Source organism: Canis lupus, chromosome 11 (assembly GCF_048164855.1).
Source record: "Canis lupus baileyi chromosome 11, mCanLup2.hap1, whole genome shotgun sequence".
Classification (NCBI taxonomy): Eukaryota; Metazoa; Chordata; class Mammalia; order Carnivora; family Canidae; genus Canis; species Canis lupus.
In genome coordinates, this window is record NC_132848.1 from 3,867,650 (window position 1) to 3,888,663 (window position 21,014).

The 21,014-nt window shown below is 56.3% G+C and overlaps 4 protein-coding genes across 4 annotated transcripts; 2 read left to right on the plus strand and 2 right to left on the minus strand.

The window, feature by feature from the left end:
• The first annotated feature begins 11 nt into the window (after positions 1 to 11).
• Positions 12 to 2,833, plus strand: TSPAN31 (tetraspanin 31). The gene is made up of 6 exons (XM_072842989.1): positions 12 to 399; positions 882 to 1,049; positions 1,318 to 1,398; positions 1,654 to 1,785; positions 2,097 to 2,210; positions 2,309 to 2,833. Exons 1-6 carry the CDS (start codon positions 337 to 339, stop codon positions 2,381 to 2,383), a joined length of 633 nt encoding a protein of 210 aa, XP_072699090.1. The 5' UTR covers positions 12 to 336; the 3' UTR covers positions 2,384 to 2,833.
• Positions 2,834 to 2,996: 163 nt separating this feature from the next.
• CDK4 (cyclin dependent kinase 4) lies at positions 2,997 to 5,939 on the minus strand. The gene is made up of 8 exons (XM_072842988.1): positions 5,729 to 5,939; positions 5,050 to 5,286; positions 4,781 to 4,916; positions 4,496 to 4,663; positions 4,252 to 4,361; positions 3,941 to 3,991; positions 3,659 to 3,794; positions 2,997 to 3,416 (listed from the first exon to the last, which is right to left on the minus strand). Exons 2-8 carry the CDS (start codon positions 5,265 to 5,267, stop codon positions 3,324 to 3,326), a joined length of 912 nt encoding a protein of 303 aa, XP_072699089.1. The 5' UTR covers positions 5,268 to 5,286; positions 5,729 to 5,939; the 3' UTR covers positions 2,997 to 3,323.
• A 2,920-nt stretch (positions 5,940 to 8,859) lies between these two features.
• Positions 8,860 to 12,417, plus strand: MARCHF9 (membrane associated ring-CH-type finger 9). The gene is made up of 4 exons (XM_072842902.1): positions 8,860 to 9,231; positions 10,232 to 10,387; positions 11,106 to 11,298; positions 11,558 to 12,417. Exons 1-4 carry the CDS (start codon positions 8,875 to 8,877, stop codon positions 11,890 to 11,892), a joined length of 1,041 nt encoding a protein of 346 aa, XP_072699003.1. The 5' UTR covers positions 8,860 to 8,874; the 3' UTR covers positions 11,893 to 12,417.
• Positions 12,418 to 15,296: 2,879 nt separating this feature from the next.
• CYP27B1 (cytochrome P450 family 27 subfamily B member 1) lies at positions 15,297 to 21,013 on the minus strand. The gene is made up of 9 exons (XM_072842998.1): positions 19,797 to 21,013; positions 19,012 to 19,202; positions 18,419 to 18,621; positions 18,140 to 18,340; positions 17,884 to 18,056; positions 17,508 to 17,680; positions 17,233 to 17,311; positions 16,556 to 16,753; positions 15,297 to 16,239 (listed from the first exon to the last, which is right to left on the minus strand). The coding sequence occupies exons 1-9, from the start codon at positions 19,989 to 19,991 to the stop codon at positions 16,126 to 16,128; spliced, it is 1,527 nt and encodes a 508-aa protein (XP_072699099.1). The 5' UTR covers positions 19,992 to 21,013; the 3' UTR covers positions 15,297 to 16,125.
• Position 21,014: the final 1 nt, after the last annotated feature.

Genomic DNA, 21,014 nt, shown 5'->3' on the forward strand with positions numbered 1-21,014 from the left:
GCACAAAGCTCCGCTTTCAATCCGGGGTCTTGAAGTTTAGGCTCCGGTCCCCAGGAGAGCCGCCAGGAGAGCCGATGCGAGCCCTACCCCGGCTTTAAGCTTCGTCCAATAAAGAGCCGCGAGGCGGGGCCGGCCGGCGGGCACCCAGGCGCCGGCGCCGCGGATTAGCCCCGAGCCCCGCCAATCCAGGCGCAGGGGTGGGACGGGGCAGGCGCACAGGACGGGGCTTGGCGGGACTCGATTTAAAGAGACAGAAGCTGCCGGGGCCCAAGAAGACGGTCCCCAGGACCCTCCCCCCGAGTCCTTGGGACCGCCTGGGTCCCCAGAGCCGGGGAGATGGTTTGCGGTGGCTTCGCCTGCTCCAAAAATGCGCTGTGCGCTCTCAACGTGGTCTACATGGTGAGGCGGCGGGGGCGGGGGCGGGGCGGGGGCGCCGCAGGGCGGAGACGGGCGCGGAGGACCTCCGGGGGACTTCCGGCGGGAAGAGGGGTGCGCCGGGGTTCCGGGAAGATTCCCGAGGACTTCCGGCGAAGAGGGGATTCCGGGGGACTTCCGTGGGAAGAGGGGAGACTTCCGGTGACCCGAGGGGGGGTGTGGGTGGGGGGTGAGCTGAAGACGGTGGGCCTGAGGGCCCATCAGTCCCTCCCCTCCCGTGAGGGTTTCTCCCACAATAGTAGCGATGGGGGAAGCCAAAGGCCCCGTGTTTATATTCTTAGGCTCTACTATCCCTGCTGCCCCCCATCGCAGCCACGCCAACGGTGGGCGCATACACCTCCTCCCCGTAGTTCACACACACCCCGATCTCAAGAACCCCCGTGTGACTTTCGGCCGCGCTGCGCGCTGGGGTTCTCTGGAGATGTAACCCGCTCTGCTTCCTGCAGCTGGTGGGCTTGTTGCTCATTGGAGTGGCTGCTTGGGGGAAGGGCCTGGGCCTGGTGTCCAGCATCCACATCATCGGAGGAGTCATTGCCGTGGGGGTCTTCCTTCTTCTCATCGCCGTGGCTGGACTGGTGGGTGCTGTCAACCACCACCAAGTCCTGCTCTTCTTTGTATCCTGACCTTAAGTGATGGGGGACCTGGGCCTCCAGGGGGGGCCGAATTGGCTAGAAATGTTCTAGGAAGTGTAGACTTGAGGGACTTGGGGGGAACAGGTCTCCCTGCCCTGCCCTTTACCACACTTCATGAAACAAGAGCTGAGGATTTCGTTTTCAACTAGCATGGCTATGTAAGTGCTATGAACGGGTGAGATCAGGTGGTTATTATGGGTGCAACATAAAGGAATCTAGGATCCTTTTTTCCCGTAACTCTTCCTCTCAGTATATGATCATCCTTGGTTTGGTCTTCATCTTCCAGTTTGGAATCTCTTGTTCATGTCTGGCTATTAACCGAAGCAAACAGGTAAGTGGATGCCCTCTTAAGTACTTTTCTCTATCCTCCCAACTCCCTCCTTTCAGTCTGTACCTTTTAGTGGGCCTACTACTTCCAGAACCCAAGGTGGGTTTGTATCATTTTCTGCATGATACTACTTTGTTTCCGAGGGATGTAGACTGCCTTTGCTGGGATAGGGAAATGAGGCACTTTAACTGAGGTCAGGATGTAGGGGCATTCTTAAGGTTAGCAGCATCCAGTAATTTCCCTCTGCCTATTTTCCAGACAGATGTCATCAATGCTTCTTGGTGGGTCATGAGCAACAACACCAGGGATGAACTGGAAAGAAGTTTTGATTGTTGTGGCTTGTTCAACCTTACAACCCTGTATCAACAGGATTATGCTTTCTGCACTGCAGTGAGTTGGTGCAGAGGCGGGGCAGGGGCAGGAAGGCAGGAAAGCTAGTTAAGGACAGTGCCAAATTGGCAGATTTAAGAGTCTGAATGTGCTTGACTTCTCTAGCAGCTCTCTTGCATTGGAGCTGTGTGTTGGTAGGGGAAGGGGGGGGGGGGATACAAAGGTTAAAGAATTAGTGAAGTTGAGATTTCAGTCTGTAGGATGCTGATAAGAAATGAGAAAAGAATTTCCGGGGCCCTTCACCATAGGTGTTGGGATAGGGCAGCCTGAAAACTTTGCATCCTCCAAACACACACTTTTTTTCCCCTTAGATCTGCAAGAGCCGGAGCTCCACATGCCAGATGTGTGGAGAAAAGTTCCTCAAGCATTCAGATGAAGCACTGAAAATCCTGGGGGGTGTTGGACTCTTCTTTAGCTTTACAGAGGTAATGTTCTTCAGTTCTCTCATACATACCCTTTCTCTGTCTTAGCTCCAGAGATTCGGAATCGCTGATAATCCCTTTCCCTTTGTTTTTTTTAACAGATTCTTGGTGTTTGGCTAGCAATGAGATTTCGGAATCAGAAGGATCCTCGAGCTAACCCCAGTGCCTTTCTATGAGACTCTGGACCCTTCTGACTTTTGCTCTCTGTTCTCCCTAAGCTTTTCTTCCTCCCTTAGGGAAAACGTAGGGTCTGTAGCCCTTTTTGTTTGAGAAAAAGGAAAGGCCCTTTGCCACACATCCCAAAAGGACTGAACAGCCAGGCTGTGTGCCTTGACATGTTTAGTGGGGACAAGATCGTAAGGAATAAAGAACTTCCTCCCTCTCTCCCTAAGTGGATATGAGAAGCTCCTGGGAGCGCATGAAGTGGGATATGGGGTTGGAGTCCTTCCTGGCTCTGTTTCCCTTTTCCCTTCCACATGCTAGACCAACTCGATACATTGTGGCCTGGCTCCAAGGGTAAATCAGGGACGGAATCAGGGAAAAAAAAAACCACTTTCTTACAATAAGCAAGACCCAGTTTGGGGAAGTTCAGTGAATATAAAAATAAAAGCCACTTAAGCTCCGTATTCAAAGAAGCAACTTAAGTGCCTTTTCTTCTCTTGCCAGTTGAGGGGCTCCAATTGCCTACATAGGCCCTAGGACCTAGGGAGAATGTTTTCAGATTCTACGAATGATTTTTCCAAGTCCCTAAATGGCAATACCCATCAGAGGAAGAAACAAACAAAAAAAAAAAGACCATATTTCTTTGTTTTGTTTTTCCTGTATAAAAAAGATCCCAATATCAAGATAGAAAGGGGAGAACAAGGGACATACCCCCTTGGTGTATGAAAATGGGGAGGAGGGGGCAGGAGAAGGATAAGCCTCAAAAGGAGAGGTGGAAAGGGAATGTCATTAAGGCAGCAAAATATTCTCTGTAAAAAGTGGGAGTTGTTTCCACAGCCTCAGAGATGAAGGTCAAGACTGCCTTCTTAGTTTGGGGAGCTCTCCACTCAAGTGTTCAAAGGAAGAGAAAAGACAGCTTCTCTCCTCTTGCTACCGTTGCAGCCATTCCACTGCTCACTCTGGGTTACCTTCTGCCTTTTGTAGATAAGAGTGCTGCAGGGCTCGGAAGGCAGAGATTCGCTTGTGTGGGTTAAAAGTCAGCATCTCCTGAGAAGGGGAGGCAAAGATCAAAAGGTCATGAAGACAAAACAAAAAAAAAAAGAAAAAGACTTCCGCTCACCCCCAACAATACCTAGGATGGGCTATTTTCTACATCCCTCTTTATGGATGGCCTATTCACTGGCGCCAGTAAAAACTAGCCCATCCACCAACCAAGTCTTAGTAACCGCAATGCTAGTGCTCGGTCTTCCACCCCATCCTCAGCCTGTGCCCGTGCCCACGCCCAGTACCAGCAGCAGCTGTGCTCCAGACTCCTCCATCTCAGGTACCACTGTCTGTACTGGACGGGGCCCTCTAGGGGAAAAGGCTCCTCGGGGCAGAGACACATCTCGGGGCCAGTCATCCTCTGGGGGCAGCCCGATCAGACTATGGGGAACAGGAGAGCTCTGGTCAAGAGGGTCTTTCTCTAGCCCACATCTCCAGGGGCAGAGCCAACTGCCATGTGGGGCTCAGCAGAAAAAAGATTTGGAATGGAAAGTTTTTTTTTTTCTCCCCTCATGCTGGTCACTTACTCAAAGATTTTGCCTAACTGGTCAGCTTCAGAGTTTCCACAGAAGAGAGGCCTAAGGTGGAAAAAACACAGAAGTCATGTCCAAAGATACAGTAGTGGAATAATTACTGGTAGGTAATGGCTCAAAACAGAGAGTGTGGGGGAATACAGGGATGTGAAGTTCCTAACTTTGGGACATTTCAGAGTTTCTGGTTAGGGACAGAACAGTCAACAATACTTAAGTGAAAGATTGGGCAGGAAATGGATGTGATCTATGACTAAGAGATTTGGTTTGGGAAACTCAAAATAGTTCAGGATGCTTGGGTCCCATACTTGCGACGAAACATCTCTGCGAAGATACAGCCGACACTCCACATGTCCACGGGTGTTGCATACGTAGACTGCAGAAGAACTTCTGGAGCACGATACCAGAGTGTAACAACCTAATAGGAACAAGAAAAGTGGATGAAGACCCCATGGGTTACCATGAACCATAACTGGTTGACTAAAGTCACAAAGTGCCTGACTTCTCAACTGCTACGGTCAACCCCTCTCCTACTCCCCTCTTGCTACTGACCACAGGCGTAAGTGCCATCTGGTAGCTGTAGATTCTGGCCAGGCCAAAGTCAGCCAGCTTGACTGTCCCACCACTGGTCACCAGAATGTTCTCGGGCTTCAGGTCTCGGTGAACGATGCAGTTGGCATGAAGGAAATCTAGGCCTCTTAGAAACTGGCGCATCAGATCCTGGTTTAGAAGGGGGAAGAACAGAGGACCTGGAAACTAGGCACCATACCTGAAATCACAGCAGGTTCTGCCACAAAGGTCTCAATCTACTCCTCAGTGTCCACCCACCCTACTCACCTTGATGGTCTCCACTGGCAAGCCCGGTGGGGGTGCCTTGTCCAGGTACGTTCTCAGGTCTTGGTCCACGTGCTCAAACACCAGGGTCACTTTGGTCTCCCGGTCGGTTCGGGCAGTGGCGCAGACGTCCATTAGCCTGGCCAGAACAAGTGGTCACTCACTGATCAATCCCTCTGGACCCGATGCGGCCTTCCCCATTTCCCCAGAATCCCCACCTACAAGTTGTCTTTTCCCCTTTACTACCCACTCCCCACCCCCCACCTTCTCACCGGACAACGTTGGGATGCTCAAAAGCCTCCAGCCGCCTCAGCAATGCCACTTCACGAACTGTGCTGATGGGAAGGCCCCCTCCGGCACCTCCTCCATTAGGGACTCTAACGCTCTTGAGGGCCACGAAGTGGCCGCTGTGCGGATCACGGGCCTTGTACACCGTTCCATAGGCACCAACCCCAATCTCAGCCACTGGCTCGTACCGAGGAGTAGCCATTCTCGGATCAGAGAAGACCCTACAATCACAAAAGCCTCCTGCCACCGAAAATCCCTCAAGAGTTCAGGTGGTATGAGCCTGCCGCAACGAGGTGACTCCCCCACAAGGCATCACAAAGACCCCCCCTCCACCACCCCGTCCCTCTCCCCAGTTCCGTGAGGCTGGCTCCTCAGCTGACACAATGGCTCTAACCCCAACCCCGCCAGCCACGTGAATCCCTCAAAGAAAGAATTCCTCTTCCTCGGGGACGGGCCGTCGCGCCCCGCACGGGGCAGACCGCACACGACACACCCCCTGCATCGAAGACTCGACATCCGTCCCTACCATTACATCCCAGCTGACCACAAAGGAACTTTGCGCGGGCCGCACTTCCCGCCCTCGAGCGACCCTCCCGTAACCTGCCCGCGTAGGCAGACGCGAGGGCGACAGCGGTCCCGTCCCCGGGAAGGCGCCACGCTCACCTCACTCGGCGCCGGGTGCTGCGGGGGCGGCCCGTTATCGGGGCCCCGGAGCCAGAGCCTGCGGCGCCATACACAGGAGCTCTGTCCGGGGCAGCTGGACGCTCCGGGCCCGACCATAGACAGGCCGCAAGCTAGAGCGGCCCCCGCACCCCCACCCTCACCATGTGACCAGCTGCCAAAGAGGCGCGCGGAAACTGGCGGGGCTGGGCGAAAGCCGGACGTTCGGGCCACGTGACGAGCCGCGCGTGCGCAGAGGGGCGGCCAGAGCGGCCTCGGCCGGGAAGGGGGCGGGGAGGGGAGAGGGCAGGCGGGGCGACGGCGGCCACGTGATCTGTTGCTATCACACGTGACCGCCCGACTCCGCTCGGAGGAGCAGAGGTGTGGCTACGCGGCGGGGCACGTGACCGACTGCCAGACACGGCGGGGGTGCGGGGAGACGGGGGAGGGTGGAGTCCAGGGCGGTGCCATGGCAACCCGGGCCACCCGGCTCCAGGGCCGAGCTGCAGGCCGAGCCTGAGCGCTTCTGGCGCTCGCTCCTCGCTCCGCGCCTCCCTCTGTGCGCGGCGGTCAGGGAGCTGGAGACGAGGCGGGGGCGGGACGGGCGCTGGAGCCTTTCGGCCTCACTGCCGCGGGGAGACCTGGTCTCGTTTGTGTCTTTGTTTCATTCATTGGCTCATTCAACAAATTTTTACCGAGTGCTCGCTTCCTGTGTGCATGCGGGTTTTTTTTTTCCGGTGTCTCAGTCGCTGGCCCTTTAAAGGAGTGATGGGGCTGTCTGGAAAGACGTAGCCCCCGGTGGGGACAATACCCGTCTCAGGGCACAGCCAGCACTAACGGACTGACGGAAGGCACACTAATGCAGTGACCCAACCGGAGGAGTGTCAAGGTGATGCCCTCCCATCTTTCCAACTTCCACCTCTTCCAGGGAGCGTTAAAATAAGACGGTGCTTTCTGGCGGAGAAATTACCAATGAGCAAGAGACAGAAACACTTAACCTGCAAGGTTCTTTGCAACAGGGAGAGGCAATGATATGCGCGTTTGTGTATGTGTGGGTATTTTACACATTGTGTACAGATGGACAGATACAGGAGTGAGCGTGTGCAGGGAGGTTACCTCCACCACCACCTTGGACCTCAGCACTGCGTGAGAATGATTTGTGCTCTTCCACAAACCCTGTGACTCCTTGTTTGGGGTCGTTCTGCTTCCCTCTTTCCCCCGGTGCGAGCTTTCTTAGTCCTTGCTCCCGCCCAGAACTTGGACTTTCCCAAATTGCTTCTGCTCACAGACACTTAGGTCGACAATAGACAGGTTCCTCTGACTTTCCTTATTTCCTAGCCCTTTAGGGGAATGAGAGTAAGGAGGGAAGAGATCAGTATCTCGTTCGGGACAACCTGTCTAAAATCATTTCATGACTCTATTTGCCACTCCTTCCACCTTAACTTCTATTCTCCTTAACCATCTAGTGGAGGATGTAAGAGCTCAGGCTCGAGATGACTATAAACCACGTTCTAGGACAAAATGGAATACAAGTCAGTACAGATTCGCCCTCTTTGCATTCTGATAGTTGTAGCTCTGGGCCCTGCTGGCAAGGGCAGCTGGAACACTAGAAAGAAAAACCTCAAGGTCTAAACTGGCAAAGGGGCTTCTGAGGTCGCTGTTTTATTGGCTCTCTTGCGGGGACTGGTTGGTTTATAAGCCTTCTGGCAGGCAAAGTGTCTGAGTCTGTCAAGCAGGGTCCCCGTCAGCTCCACTTTCCGCAGCCGACTGTCTTTGGAATAGAAGTCCTCCTCTGTGTTGTTTCCTTGGGTTCCAGCCCCCTTTCTGATTCATTCATCCATCCACCCAAAACATTTGAATACTCATAAAAGCATTACTCTCCTTAATCACTTTTATTGAGGAGACTTAGTTTGGCAGTCTATCCCTGGTTCCATACCCTCCCTCTCCTGTTAATTACTTTTTCACTAATTAATTTTTTTCCAGTGTGTTTGACCCAAAGGGCTCCTCTGGAATCCCTTTTCCCTCAGCGTTGGAAGGGGAGGATATAACTGTAAGGCAGAAATAATGTGATGAGGGGCTAGAACTGGTTCTCAGGGTCAAGGCCTCCATAAAAGCAAAACCAGAGAGCTGTGTGTGTGTGTGTTAGTCACTTCAATGCAGTGTGGTGGGGCAGGAGAGTACCAGGCAAGACACTCTCATCCCCGTAGCAGTCTTGTCTCCCTTGCTCTCTCACCTCCCTCACACGTTACAATTACACATTTCTGTTTTTCACACAATCTGATTACATGCCTTACACACATCTGTTTTCCAGTGTCCCACGCCGTGCACACTTGTCGGTCTTTTGTATAAAGTGTTTATTGCTTGAGTCCATCTCTTATCTTCCTCACACCTCAGACCCCTGCATAGCTCTTTTGCACACTCCCATGTTGCACAAGCTTGTCCCCCCCCCCCCCCCCCCGTGCACCTGTGTCTTTGACCGCTCACCTTCCATCCTCACCGGCTCCCCACCCCCGCCCCACACCTATTCTCCCACCCGGGTGCACACCCCCCTTCCTTGGCCACTCCCCTCCCCCCGCCCTCCCCGGCTCGCACACTCGCCCCCGCCCCCGGGGACACCTGCTCGTGCGGGGCAGGGCGGGGATGCGCAGCCGCGGCCCCTGCTCCTCGCCCGCTTCCCGCCCCGCCCCTCCCTCCATCCCTCACCGGCTCCCCGGCGCCCGCCCCGCCCGCCCCGCCCGCCCGCCGCTCCGGGGGGGTCTCCGCCGCCGCCGCCGCCGGAAGGAGCCGCCATTTGCCACCGCCGAGCGCACGGGCCGAGCCGAGCCGGAGCCGGGAAGCCGCGCGGGCCTGCGCCCAGCAGCACGGCGATGGGGGGCGGCCCCGCCGCAGGAGGCCCGGGGCGCGTCACCCCGGGGGCCCGGCCCGCGCCGGACCCGGACCCGTGGGGCGCGGCCCCGTGAGCCCCCCGCCCCCTGCCCGGGCCATGGCTGCCCGCCCCGCCGCCCCCGGGCCGCCAGCCGCCGAGCCCCGGCCGCGGCCGCAGTGAACCGAGACCCCGGCGGCGCTCGGCCCTCCGGCGCGCGCCCCTTCCCGGCCCGGCGCCTCCCTTCCCCCCGCCGCCCCCCGCCCCCGCCCCCGGCGCCCGGACGATGCTCAAGTCCCGGCTCCGCATGTTCCTGAACGAGCTGAAGCTGCTGGTGCTGACGGGCGGGGGGCGGCCCCGGGCCGAGCCGCAGCCCCGGGGGGGCGGGGGGGGCGGCTGCGGCTGGGCGCCCTTCGCCGGCTGCTCGGCCCGGGACGGCGACGGCGACGAAGAGGAGTACTACGGGTCGGAGCCGCGGGCCCGGGGCCTGGCCGGCGACAAGGAGCCGCGGGCCGGACCCCCGCCGCCGCCCGCGCCGCCGCCGCCGCCCCCGGGCGCGCTGGACGCCCTGTCGCTCAGCAGCAGCCTGGACAGCGGGCTGCGGACCCCCCAGTGCCGAATCTGCTTCCAGGGCCCCGAGCAGGTCAGGCCCGGGCGCGGGGCCGCGGGGGGGGCGCACCTGGGCGCACCTGGGGCGGGGGGCGGGGCCGGGGGGGCGGGGCGGGCCCGCCCGGCCCCGGCACCTGGCGCGGTGGGGGACCGGCCGGGGCTCCCGGGAGCGCACGCTGGGCGGGGGTGGCGGCGGGTCGCGGGTCGCGGGGGGCGGGGCTTCCTCCCGCGGGGGCTTCGGATCCCGCCGCCCACGGACGGAGACCGCCCGCCTTCTGCCGCGCTTCCCCCGCGCGGGGCCTCGGCGGGCCGAGGGGCCCCCACTCGGGTGGCCGGGGTGCCTCTGCCCCCCCGGAAGGCAGGGCCGTGCTGGCGCCCTTGCCTCGCTCAGTGTTTCTCTCCGTGGGGCACTTTTCCTCGCTTCCCATTCCGTAACTTTCCATCTCATTCCAGAGAGTACTCTTTGTTTAAATGTTATGGACAAAGTTGTCCCGCCATAGTGCTGGGGGGGGGGGCGGGGGTGTACCAGTATCGTGCGAAATCATTCCTCGATTAAAGGGGAACACCCTCCGTCCCCACGCCCAGGATCTCTCCCCCTTTTTGCTACTTGGAGACTGAGGACAATAACCCATCCCGGTCTGCACCACATCTGTGAAATAGTTGGTAGCGATGGGAGGGAGGAGGAAGGCATGGCTCAGAAGCTCTGACCCTCCTGCCCCTCCAGATGCCAAGGGGTGGCCTTCCATTTGGGAAGCTTAGAGAGCATCCTCCCCAAATTTTAGGAAAGGAGGAGACCCAGTCCTCCCCCCACCCCACCTCATTTCTTTTTATACTTCGTCTATTTGGTCAGGGAAGTTTACCTTGAGCTCTTTTTTCTTTTTTGCTGCGGCCTTAGCCTCTTGCCCTATTTTGGGTGAAAGTCCTGAGTTTTTTTTTTTTTTTTTTTTTAATGTTGGAGAATGACCTGGAGAGGTTTCCCTCTCTTGGAGCCGGGCGGTGACAGCTGACAGGGACCCTCCTCACTCTTCCTCCAGGGGGAGCTCCTGAGCCCCTGCCGCTGCGACGGCTCAGTGCGCTGCACACACCAGCCCTGCCTCATCCGCTGGATCAGCGAGAGGGGCTCCTGGAGCTGTGAGCTCTGCTACTTCAAGTACCAGGTCCTGGCGATCAGCACCAAGAACCCGCTGCAGGTGAGGTACAGGGAGAGAACTTCCAGACCTGGGCAAAGGCAGCAGTCAGATTCAGGGACTCTCCAGGGAGCCCATCATCCAGTTAATCTTTTCTCAAAGTTACCCTCCCCACCATTACCACAGCCTGTCTGCCTGTAAATCCTCCCTTCCTTCATGTATTCACATTTATTGGATGCCACCTGTATTTCAGGCACTGTTCTAGGCACTGAGACAGTAAAAAAGCAGAAGATGATAATATGATGGTGATGATGATGATGGTAGCAAACGTAGTATTTTCTATGTGTTACACTCTTGGTGTATAATAACTGATTTAATTTTTGTAATAATCCTATTAGCTATGTGCCATTATTATCTCCATCTTAAAGATGAGGACACTGATGCACAAAGAAGCGTAAAAACTTGCCCAAAGTTACTCAGCCCATAAGTGATGGAGTTTGGATTTGGAATTCAAACCTAGATGGTCTGGGTTCAGAGCACTTGCCTGATCCTGCCTTTCTAAAACAGGACAGACAAATGGTCTCAAACAATGTGAAAGTGCTCTATTAAAAAAAGGGGGGGGGGCTCTCTACTAGGTTTGATCAGGACATAGAGGAGACAGATTGCTAATCTTGCCTGAAGGGTTTCAGGAAGGCTCTGGAGCATCTTCCTCTTGAGGGCCACTCATCAGCTGGCCCTTCTTCTCTTTCTATGACCTTTTGGAGCTCTTTCTCCCACACAGTGGCAGGCCATCTCCCTGACGGTCATTGAGAAGGTCCAGATTGCAGCCATAGTTCTGGGCTCTCTCTTCCTCGTTGCCAGCATCTCCTGGCTCATCTGGTCCTCACTCAGCCCTTCAGCCAAGTGGCAACGGCAGGATCTGCTCTTTCAGATCTGCTACGGCATGTATGGCTTCATGGATGTCGTCTGCATAGGTAAGGGCACCTCTCTCCCCCTTACTTGCTAAGCATTTTCCTCCAACTCACACAAACCTTCCCTGCCCATTCCCTCAGCTCCATAGCCACATTTTCTACCATTGGGAGCCTTTAGGGCTATCTTGGTGCCCCTCCCTTCCCTGCTTTTTTGGGCCCTTTGCATACCCTAGCTCCTCACTCTGGAGAAATACTCACTTAAGTACCTCCAGCCTAGGTCTGGGCAGCAGGTGACTCTGGATTTCTTATCCCTTTTGCTCAGGCCTCATCGTCCACGAAGGCTCCTCTGTCTACCGCATCTTCAAGCGCTGGCAGGCAGTGAACCAGCAATGGAAGGTCCTGAATTATGACAAGACCAAGGACATAGGAGGAGATGCAGGGGGAGGGACGGCGGGGAAGCCGGGCCCCAGGACCTCACGGACGGGCCCCCCCTCTGGGGCCACCAGCCGCCCCCCGGCTGCCCGGCGCATGCGGACGCTCTTGCCTCAGCGCTGTGGTTACACAATCCTGCACCTCCTTGGACAGCTGCGGCCACCAGATGCCCGTTCCAGTTCCCATTCTGGCCGAGAGGTTGTCATGAGGGTCACCACGGTGTGAAACTGAATTCCAGGAGCAGGGATCTTGAGTCGATGCATTGGCCAGAAATATGCTGTCATGGCTGCTGGAGGTACCACCAGGACAAGGTGTTTGGGGCACCCTGCCCCTGCCACTGAGGATCTCTGTGGGCAGCCTCAAGCTGGAGACATTGTCTGGCCTCTACTACCCATTGGGTAGAGACACCTGGATGACATTCCAGCCCCCGCCGATAGCTCCTCACACTCATCCTGGGGCAGTCAGTGGGCAGGTGGGGAGAACATCTTTTCTTCCCTAGAGAACCGTCCTTACCTCAGCTCCTAGGGCCTCCAGCCCCCCAGCTCCACCATGGTGACTTGGTGAAGGGGGACCAATGCCAGAAGAAAGGGATTGTAGACCCTCCATTCCCCACCCCATGGCCACAGGGCAGCTGGCAATAAGACTAGTATACATTGACCTCCCGTTCCCTGCATGAGGGCGGGGGGGGCACCTCCCCCTGCTCCACCCCCCATTGCATGGGGGGAGGGCATAAAGAATCATTTATATGCACGTGGAGACTCCTTTCTCATCTGGGGTTTTTCTGGAGGGTTGGGAGGTGTGGGGAGGTTTCTCTGCAGAGGTTTCAAATCCCAAATGCAGCAGTGGTTCTGAGTTGGAGGTGTAACTCCCACTTGCTGGCGAATAATTCACATTGGCTGCTAGGTGGCAGTGCTCAGAGGTATCTAAGGGGTGGACCTGCCACCTGCAAGTTGTGTGATTTAGAAAGAAAAAGATCTCTCCGCCGCCAGTGGTTTTCCTGTCTACCTCATAGGGTTGGAATGAGGATAAATGAGGGACAGGTTGAATGCCATTGCAAAGAAAATTAGTGAGAGCGTAAAAAGATTTCTAGACTAGTTGATGGTCCATTTATTTCAAATAGTAGCTGGTTAACAAATTCCAGAATGTGTTTTTTCATCTGGAGTTGCACAGAGCCTTGGAAAATTTGTGTTGAGTGTCATTATAGATATGGAAATATGAGGGGAAATGGATATTGCAAATGTGAAGGATGGTGGTTATTGGCAAAAATGAGAGCTCCTCCAACCCCCACCCCCAACACTGGGGGTTGGGGGGGAGGATGGAACAATCCTTCGTGCTCTGGGGTTCTTGTGGGTTCTAGTCGTCCTTCCCAGGTAATGTGCTCCCCCAGGGAAGTGGTGTGAAATGAATTTGGACTCATTTGGAGTGAGACAGACAGAATGTCCCAATGTTATGAATCTCCAACCCCAGCTTAAGCTGCTCCTATGGCAGTTGAGGGCCACAGGTCTGATCCTGTGCCCCAGCTTAGTGGTATTAACTGGAAGGTATTGTGCTTGGAGGCAGCAGTGTAGAGGGCTGTTCATAGAGCAAGGGTTTGGGAAGGACTGGTTAAAACGTGGGTCAGCCTGAGGCCTGCTCCCTTTCTCCTGAGGCCTCGGGGCTGTGTATTATATGAATGATGGTGTCTTTTAAGTGAACTATTCATCAGCAATTAAAATAATTACTTCATACATTGTTAAGTCAGATCCAGATGCCTTTCCTATTATCGGTCATTTTCTCAGGAAGGTTCTGCTCTGCCTCCTCTCTGGGGACGTTTTGGGGGAAATGCTTCTCTGCTAAAGGTCACACATCCTTGTCCTAGAAGTGGTCCTCCCCCTCCTTCTCTAAAAGGGGGGGGGGGGGGGTCTTGGCTGCTGTCCATGGTGCTGGCACCCAGACTCGCCTGGAAATGTTCGCATTGAAGCAAGACTCGGGTTTGAATCACCTGGAAGTATTGAAGTGTATCCCCTCTAACCTCTGAGGAGATCAAAGAGAGGGGGTAGAGGCCAAGCGCCCCATTTTTTTTTTCCAGTGAGAGATTGTTTCCCCAGAGAGACAACCCTCCACATTCTCCACTTGGGAAGACTGAAGGGCTAGACTTTCCTGTTTCGCTATTCACAAAATAGCGGGTAGGGGCTAGAAGGGAGACAGCAAATCATAGTGACCACCAGTATCTGTCCTGGCAAATAGGACAGGTAGGTCTGACATGGTTGGGGTTTCTTGTGCCAACCCTGGACTGTCCCTCATGAGGCCCTCCATGGAAGCTTAGACATACCGAAGAACATACATACACAAATACACCCTCTCCAGTTCCACTTTGGGTCCTAAAACTAGGCCAAGCGAGAGCCAAGCGAGACGGTAATGTTTCCCTCCCTTTCAGTACCACTGGAGGTCTCGCTTCGTATGGGGGTTGGGACCAGCAATCAGTATGGTCCCCTCTCATCCCCTTTTTCCAAAAGATTCTTGTTTGGGAAAGAGGTCACGGAACTGCTGCCCTCCTCAAGTGAGCAGTCCTACTTGCTCAGTGAGGAATGTGGGTGTACAGAATTCTCATCACTGATTCCAGTGGAAAGGGTGTGAGAGGAAGCTGGGCTTTATTCTCCCTCAAAGCTCAGATCTGTCAAAAATCAGGTCACTTAGGTTCAAGTTAAGCTTAGTGATAGGGCAGTGGGGGTGGACCCAGAATCCAGTAGAGGAGTGGAGGGGTGGAGCAGTAAAGGCACACAGACCTTCGTGTCTGCACAAGGCCCTGGGTATACTGTGCCCCTCTGTAGCTCTTACAAAAATAGATACCCTCAGAAGGCCTGGTGGCAAACAGTGTCTGTGGTCAGGGAGCCACGTCTAGGGCAGGGGGCCAGGATGGTGGGGGAGGAGGAGGCAGTGTGAAGTCTCCATCTTCATCCAGCTAATTGGCATGGAGAGGAGCAGGAGGCAGGGGGGCAAGTCCTGACATGGGGAGGGTAATCTGGGCTGGAGAGGGGTTGCAGGGAGTGTGTCGAGAGATTTATTTGTATGGAAGATGAGTTAATCTATATACATCACAAGGGGAGAACTGTGGCCAGCCCCTTGGGGGGCCAGAGAATGCTGACTCAAGGAAAACAGAGGCTCCCTCTGCCCTCCCTTCTCCTGCCTCAGTGCCCCAGGGCTTCTGGCCACCCCCACACTCCACTTTAATCCTGTCTGTCTGACTTCACTTCTGTGCATGTATCCCTGTCTTTCTTGGAAGGAAATTACCTTGGAGCAACTTTTCCAGAGAGGGCAGATATCCTTTGGTCCTGGCAATCCAGGTTCCCAAAGCACTTCCACCAAAGTCAGTTGCCTCTGGCCATCTCTGCAAATCCCTAGCTCCCCAACCTGTTTTTACAGCCTAGCCCTTGGAGTTACTTTTCACCACCACCCCCTTAATCTCTTACAGGGAGCCAGACTCTGGCTGTTCCCAGTACAGATAGAAACGTGTTGGGTTTGTGATGCAAACCACTCTCCCAGGTGTCTAGACCTCCCATTGTTACAGACATCACTCAAAGTAGGGGGTTGGGGTGAGGATTCCTCCAGAATTTGTAGGAAGTAGAAGTGGAAGAGAAGTCAGTCAAAAGTCAAGGATGGAACATTTGATTCTTTTATTTCAAAACTATGAATATTAAAAAATTCCATATATAAAAGGAAGGCATAAGTACACATAAGCCCAAAGATGTCTCTGCCTGGGCACTAAGTGGTGGGACAAGCCAACCTCGAATAGTGACCAAAGAGTCAAGGAGTTTCAAAACATCATAACATCATGAACATGATGTTCATAACATCATAAACCAGGTGAGGGCAGACTCACTTTGCTAGGGGCAAGATGATGAAGGAGGAGAGTAGATAGGGCCTGGCAAGCCGCGTATTCCTTCTGCCACATGGTCCAGATTCAATAGGAGAACCTGTATGGCATCACCCAGTCGGGGGTAGGCCTTGGCAGGGGTTATAAAGACTGAATAAGGTCTCCTTCTTCCACTCAAAGAGCTCACATGCAAGGAGAGAAATCAACCTGGTGCAGACCAGACGTACATTTACTTAGCTCAGGTGGTGATAAGTGCTTACCCAACAACCCCAAAAGGGAAGCCCCAAAAGGGCAGTGGTTGAATTCTTTCTCAGGCCACCCAATATTATTAGTTAAAATCTGAGTTGGCCCTTGCCGGATGCATGTGATATGGCCAGGAGAAAGGCTGAGCAGGCCGAGGGACCATGGTTTTCCCAGGGCTTGATGGGTCAGGCCAATGCATACTTCACACGTTGGTCAGGGCTGCCTCGACCAGTTTGCTATGGTCCTTCTAAGCAGTCTGGTCAAATAGACAGGTCTTGGGGGAATACATATCTCTTGGTCTTGTGCCTAATAAATCCCTCCAATGAGGGGAAGGGTGACTACGGTAGCTTCTTCCTATGGGACTATCTGTCCACAAACTGTAGGTTGATGCTCCTCTCGGGTACCAAGACAGTCCGGGTCATTGGCCTGATCGGGGCAGCACCTGGCTCAGGCTGCACCTCAAAGTGGGTCAGGATCTGGAAAGGGAGGAAGAAGGCTATCACTATAGGAGGGGTCTGGGATGGTAGGTTTGATTGGTAAAGGGTATAATTAGCTTTAGGTTGGTTGATATTGAAATGGTACCTGTGGTCACTAGAGAATTTCTTAAGGGATCATGGCAGGGGGAAGAAAGTCCAAATACCCTTGCTCACCCTCAAGACTTAAAACTGGATTGCTATATTTCAGAGGATTAGGTTTATCAAGTCATAAATTTTGCTATACTTGTCAGAAGAACTCACTTGTTAGAGGGTTAGGATCTCTCATGTCTGTGGAAGGTATGTCTAGATCACTCACCTGAGCCAAAGCCATTTGCAGCTCAAGCTCTGCCAGGCGTCTCCCCATGCAGCTGCGCTTGCCAAAGCCAAAGGGAAGAGAGGCAAATGGGTGGGGGGCTGGACCTTCCCCCAGCCATCGAGCTGGACGAAAAGAATTTGGCTCTGGGAACTGGGCAGGATCCCTTGAAGTGGCATAATGACACAGTGTGACCAGTGTCTGGGAGGGAAGGAACATAAACATGTCAGTTTGGACCCACAGATGGGGGGGGGGCACGGAAAAGAGGATATATGGATTGGAGCAAAGGCAGGCTCTGGCTGGTGATGGGGACGTTTTCTGGGGCTACTTTTTTTTTTTATTTTAAAGACTTTATTTATTCATGAGAGGCACAGATAGAGAGAGAGAGGAGCAGAGACACAGGCAGAGGGAGAAGCAGGCTCCATGTTGGGACCCCAATGTGGGACTCGATCCCGGGTCTCCAGGATCACACCCTGGGCTGAAGGCGGCACTAAACTGCTGAGCCACCGGGGCTGCCCTCTGGGGCTATTTTTGGAATGATTTCTCCACTGCCCCATTACCTCCGAGAGAGAGGCATTCAGGCCAGAGGGAGGGGGAAGGGCTTATATGGAGTGTAGGAGAGGATGGGGCCCAAGATAGTGAGGGATGGCTTAACCAAAGGGCCCATTCGCTCTACTCACATTTTTGGGGATAATATAGTCACCCACACGAATGTCTTTGTCTGGGACACGGGAATTTCCAGGTACCACAGGGTACAGTCTGGATTGCAGAAACAGCAAGGTGAGGCTGGGGGCTATAGCCTCTGTCTTGTCCCCAAGCCCCCTATGTCCAAAGCCATTCTTGGCCAGGAGCAGATCATCATTTTCCTGTGCTCTCTCTCCTAGCTCCCATTCACTCGCTGCTTCCCCAGCCCTTCCCAACATTCTCTTTAGCTCCCCCTCTCCTGTCCCCTCACCTCAGCACCTCCTTGACCACTGCCTTCAGCAGAGGCAGCTGGGATAGAGCCGCAGCTGAGGGGTGGGCACTGGAGCCAGGGCCCAGGGCAGCTGTGATCTCAGAGTGGAGCGCAGTCTGCACGTCCGGGTGCCGAGCGAGTTCATACAGCGCCCAGGAGAGCGTGTTGGATACCTGCGAGGACAGTTGAGAGCCTCAGGGGTGCTGAGGGTGCAGACCTAGTGCAAGGAGCAGGATGGGAGGTAGCCCGGAGCCCAGGAGTGTTAAGCAAGCCGGCCGGAGGGCCACGGCGCACCCCCCGCGGCAGCTAGGGGGCCTCTGGGGCCGGGGAGGCTACGCCCTGGAAGTGGGGCTCCCACCGTGGAGAGGAACCTCACCGTGTCCACGCCAGCCAGTAGCAGCTCCGTCACGTTGCCCAGGATGGACGGGGCAGGCAGCTCTTCCCGGAGCAGGAAGTAGGTCAGGTGTGCCCCAGATCCCACATCCTCCGCGGCCTTCCCCTCGCTCCTCAAGGCTACCTCGGCCTCCCGCCTCTCCACGTGCTGCTGGGCTGGGGGCGGGGAGAGGGGACAGGGGTGCCTGGCGTCCCGAGCCGCTTCAGTCCCCCCGTCCCGCTTCTACTCCGTGCCTTACCAAATGCAAACATCTGGTCCCAGTCTCGGCAGAGGCGGCCCCAGGGCCCGGGCACCAGGCGGTGAAGCCAGCCGGGCATCGCCATGGTCAGCAGCGTGGACACAAACACGGACCCCACGGCGCGGATGAAGGCGTCGGTGTCGGGGGGCACTTGGGCCTCCAGGCAGCCCAGGCGGGAACCCAGGAGCACGGCGGCTGTGCCTGGGCGGGAGGGGGCGCTGTCAGGGCGCGGGGAGACCCCGCGGGCGCCTCCGACGCCGGCCCGGTCCCGGGACCCACCTTCTAGTCCAAACTTGTAGAACTCTGCGGCCACGTCCCGAACCAGGGCGGGCGGCCCGGCGCCGCGGCCCCGCTGCTGCCGCAGGCGCCGCACAAGGTCGCGGACCACGTCGGCCAGGGGCGCGGCGTAGCGGGCGGCGGCTCGAGGCCGGAGGAGCAGCGGGGCCAGGAGGCTGCGGAGCCTCTGCCATTCCTCGCCTTCCCTGCGGGTGCGGACGCGGTGTGTGGGCGCGGGGAGGCTGGGGCGGCCCCCTGCGGCACCGAACCCCGCTCCCGCCTGTGCCTGCTCCCATCCCCCTTCCTCGTTGCTCCTCTCCTGGCCCGGGGGCTGGTTCCTGGGTAACCGCTGTCACGGACTCACATCCCATCTAGGTCCTGGTGCCTTCCCCTCGGCGGACCTCCAGGATTCTGGACCCCCGCGAGGAGGAGATGGGCCTGGGACAAAGGCGGGGCTCGTCCCAGGCGGGTGGGAAGCCCAGTTCGCCGGACGGGCGGGGAAGGCCGACCTCCCTCCGCACCCATGCCCGACGTCTCCAGACCAGCCCCAGGCGAGCGCGCGGGGCGGTTGGGCTGCGGGGCCAGCGAGGACTCACGCGGTGAGCAGCCCGCAAGCCCGCTGGCGGTGGCGTCGGTGCTCTGCCCAGGGCGAGAAGCTGCAGCGCTCCGGCCGGGGCCCCTCCTGTCGCAAGAGCTGTTCGACGAGGGCAGGGGCCGCCACGTACACGGTGCGCACCTTCCCGAAGCTGGCCAACCACACAGGCCCGAAGCGCGCAACGCCCTGCACCTAGGAGAGCGGGCACAGCAGGCGCTGGAGACCGAGCGGGGACTTCCAGCCTCGGCGGCCAGCGCCAACCGAGCCGGCTGGGCTCCCAGCTAGTACGTGCCCCTAACCTGCAACCCTCTCCTCCTCTTCTTTCCCCCGCTTCCTGTCCCCAGAAGCTCGACAGTGACGGGCAAAACGGAGGAACTTGGTACAAGGCAGACACTCAGGACCTCTCCTAGGTCACCTGGGCTGAGCCGAGGCAAGAAATCCCTGAAGGCTCCTGGCATGGAGTAGCTCAGAACCACCCCCCAGGGATCGAAGAGGAGAGCCTGTGGCTTTAAGGCGGCCCGCGGGGAAGGCACCCTGCGTCCTGCCTCCCGTGCACTTGTTCTGGACCCACCGGCCCCGACTTCGGCCCTTTTGAGCCCACTCTTCTGCTGGGTGTGGGGGGTGGACTCCCCGCGGCTGGAACTGCCGCCCGCAGCCCCGACTTCCCTAATACCTGGGCATCTGTTCTCGCTGGCCCTCCTCCTCCACTCTGCACTAGCCTGTGCTTTCTGGTGTTGTCAAAGCCAGTTTCCCCAGCATTCATTCCCAGAAACATTCCCCCACTACCTGCAGCTCGTGTAGCCGCGACAGACCGCCCTTGCAGAAAAGTTCAGCAAGGAAGACGGGTGTGGAGGGGCCTGGGATGTCCGCCAAGCTGCGGGGTGCTGAGTCGGAGCCTCTGGAGCCCAGTGAGGAGCCCAGCTTGGGAGCCCAGTGGATGCGATGGAACACTCTGGAGGCGAGCTTGAGGGCCTGGGTCATGGCTTGGTTTGGGGAAGCCACAGAGGAGAGCACTTCTCCAGAGCATCTTGCTTGCTTGCCTGAACCCCTATTTAACCTTTGGGCGAGGTACTGGTGACGCCCCCTCTTTATGTTCCTCAGCCAATCCCCTCTCCCGAGTGGTCGAGCTGGGGATCAGCACCCAGGCACAGTAGGCGGGGCTGGGTTGCCTGGCAGCTCTCCTGGGTCTCAAGTTGCAATGACCCTCTTGTAAAGGAAGGTCTGCCTTAGTTTCCCCTTCTGCACTGGTGCCCTCATCCAGCAGCCTAAAGATCTCTTCCTGGTAAAGGCTCTTTGGTGAAGTTCAGGATTACTAAGGTACAGTCAGTCCCTGATATTCCCACTTCCCTAGGGAGCCAGGCCCTCTTGGGACCATCCTCAGGAATTCCCCATCCTTCAGCAGGGCAGGGAAGAGCCACAGCTGTAGCATCTCCATATTTTTGGCTTATGGGGCTGCACCTTCTTTGTAGGCAAGAACTTCCTGGCACTACCCCATCTCCCCCCCATCCCCTCCTATACCTAACACTGAGCAGATGGTGGGTGTTAATGGGCCAAAATGGCTCCAGAAGCCTTCATCTTTGTTCCTTGGGAGGAGGGGGTGGTCTTTTAGGTCAACAAGCTCTGTCCTTCCAGCCACAGGGAACTTAGGGCTTAGAGCTAGAGGAACAGAAACAAAGGACCCTTATGCAAATTAGAAAAGTTTAGAGATTTCTCTGGGCTCCTGGGTGGAGCACAGGCTAGGTGAGTGCTCTGAATCTCCAGCTGACTCTGTCTTCTTTGGGGGGGGGGGGGTATTTCTAGTCAGTAGCCCATTTTCGCTTCTAGCCTCCAAATCCTGCACGTTAGTTCTCTGCTCCTCACTCTCCCACCCTGCCCCCACTGGACTCTGTGCCAGTCAGTTAGCTCTGAAGTTCTGGAATCGAAGGTCAACACGAAAAATGAGAGGGTCTCCACCACCCCGACCCAAGGTTCTCCAGAGACAGCGACCATAAAGACAGCAGATTC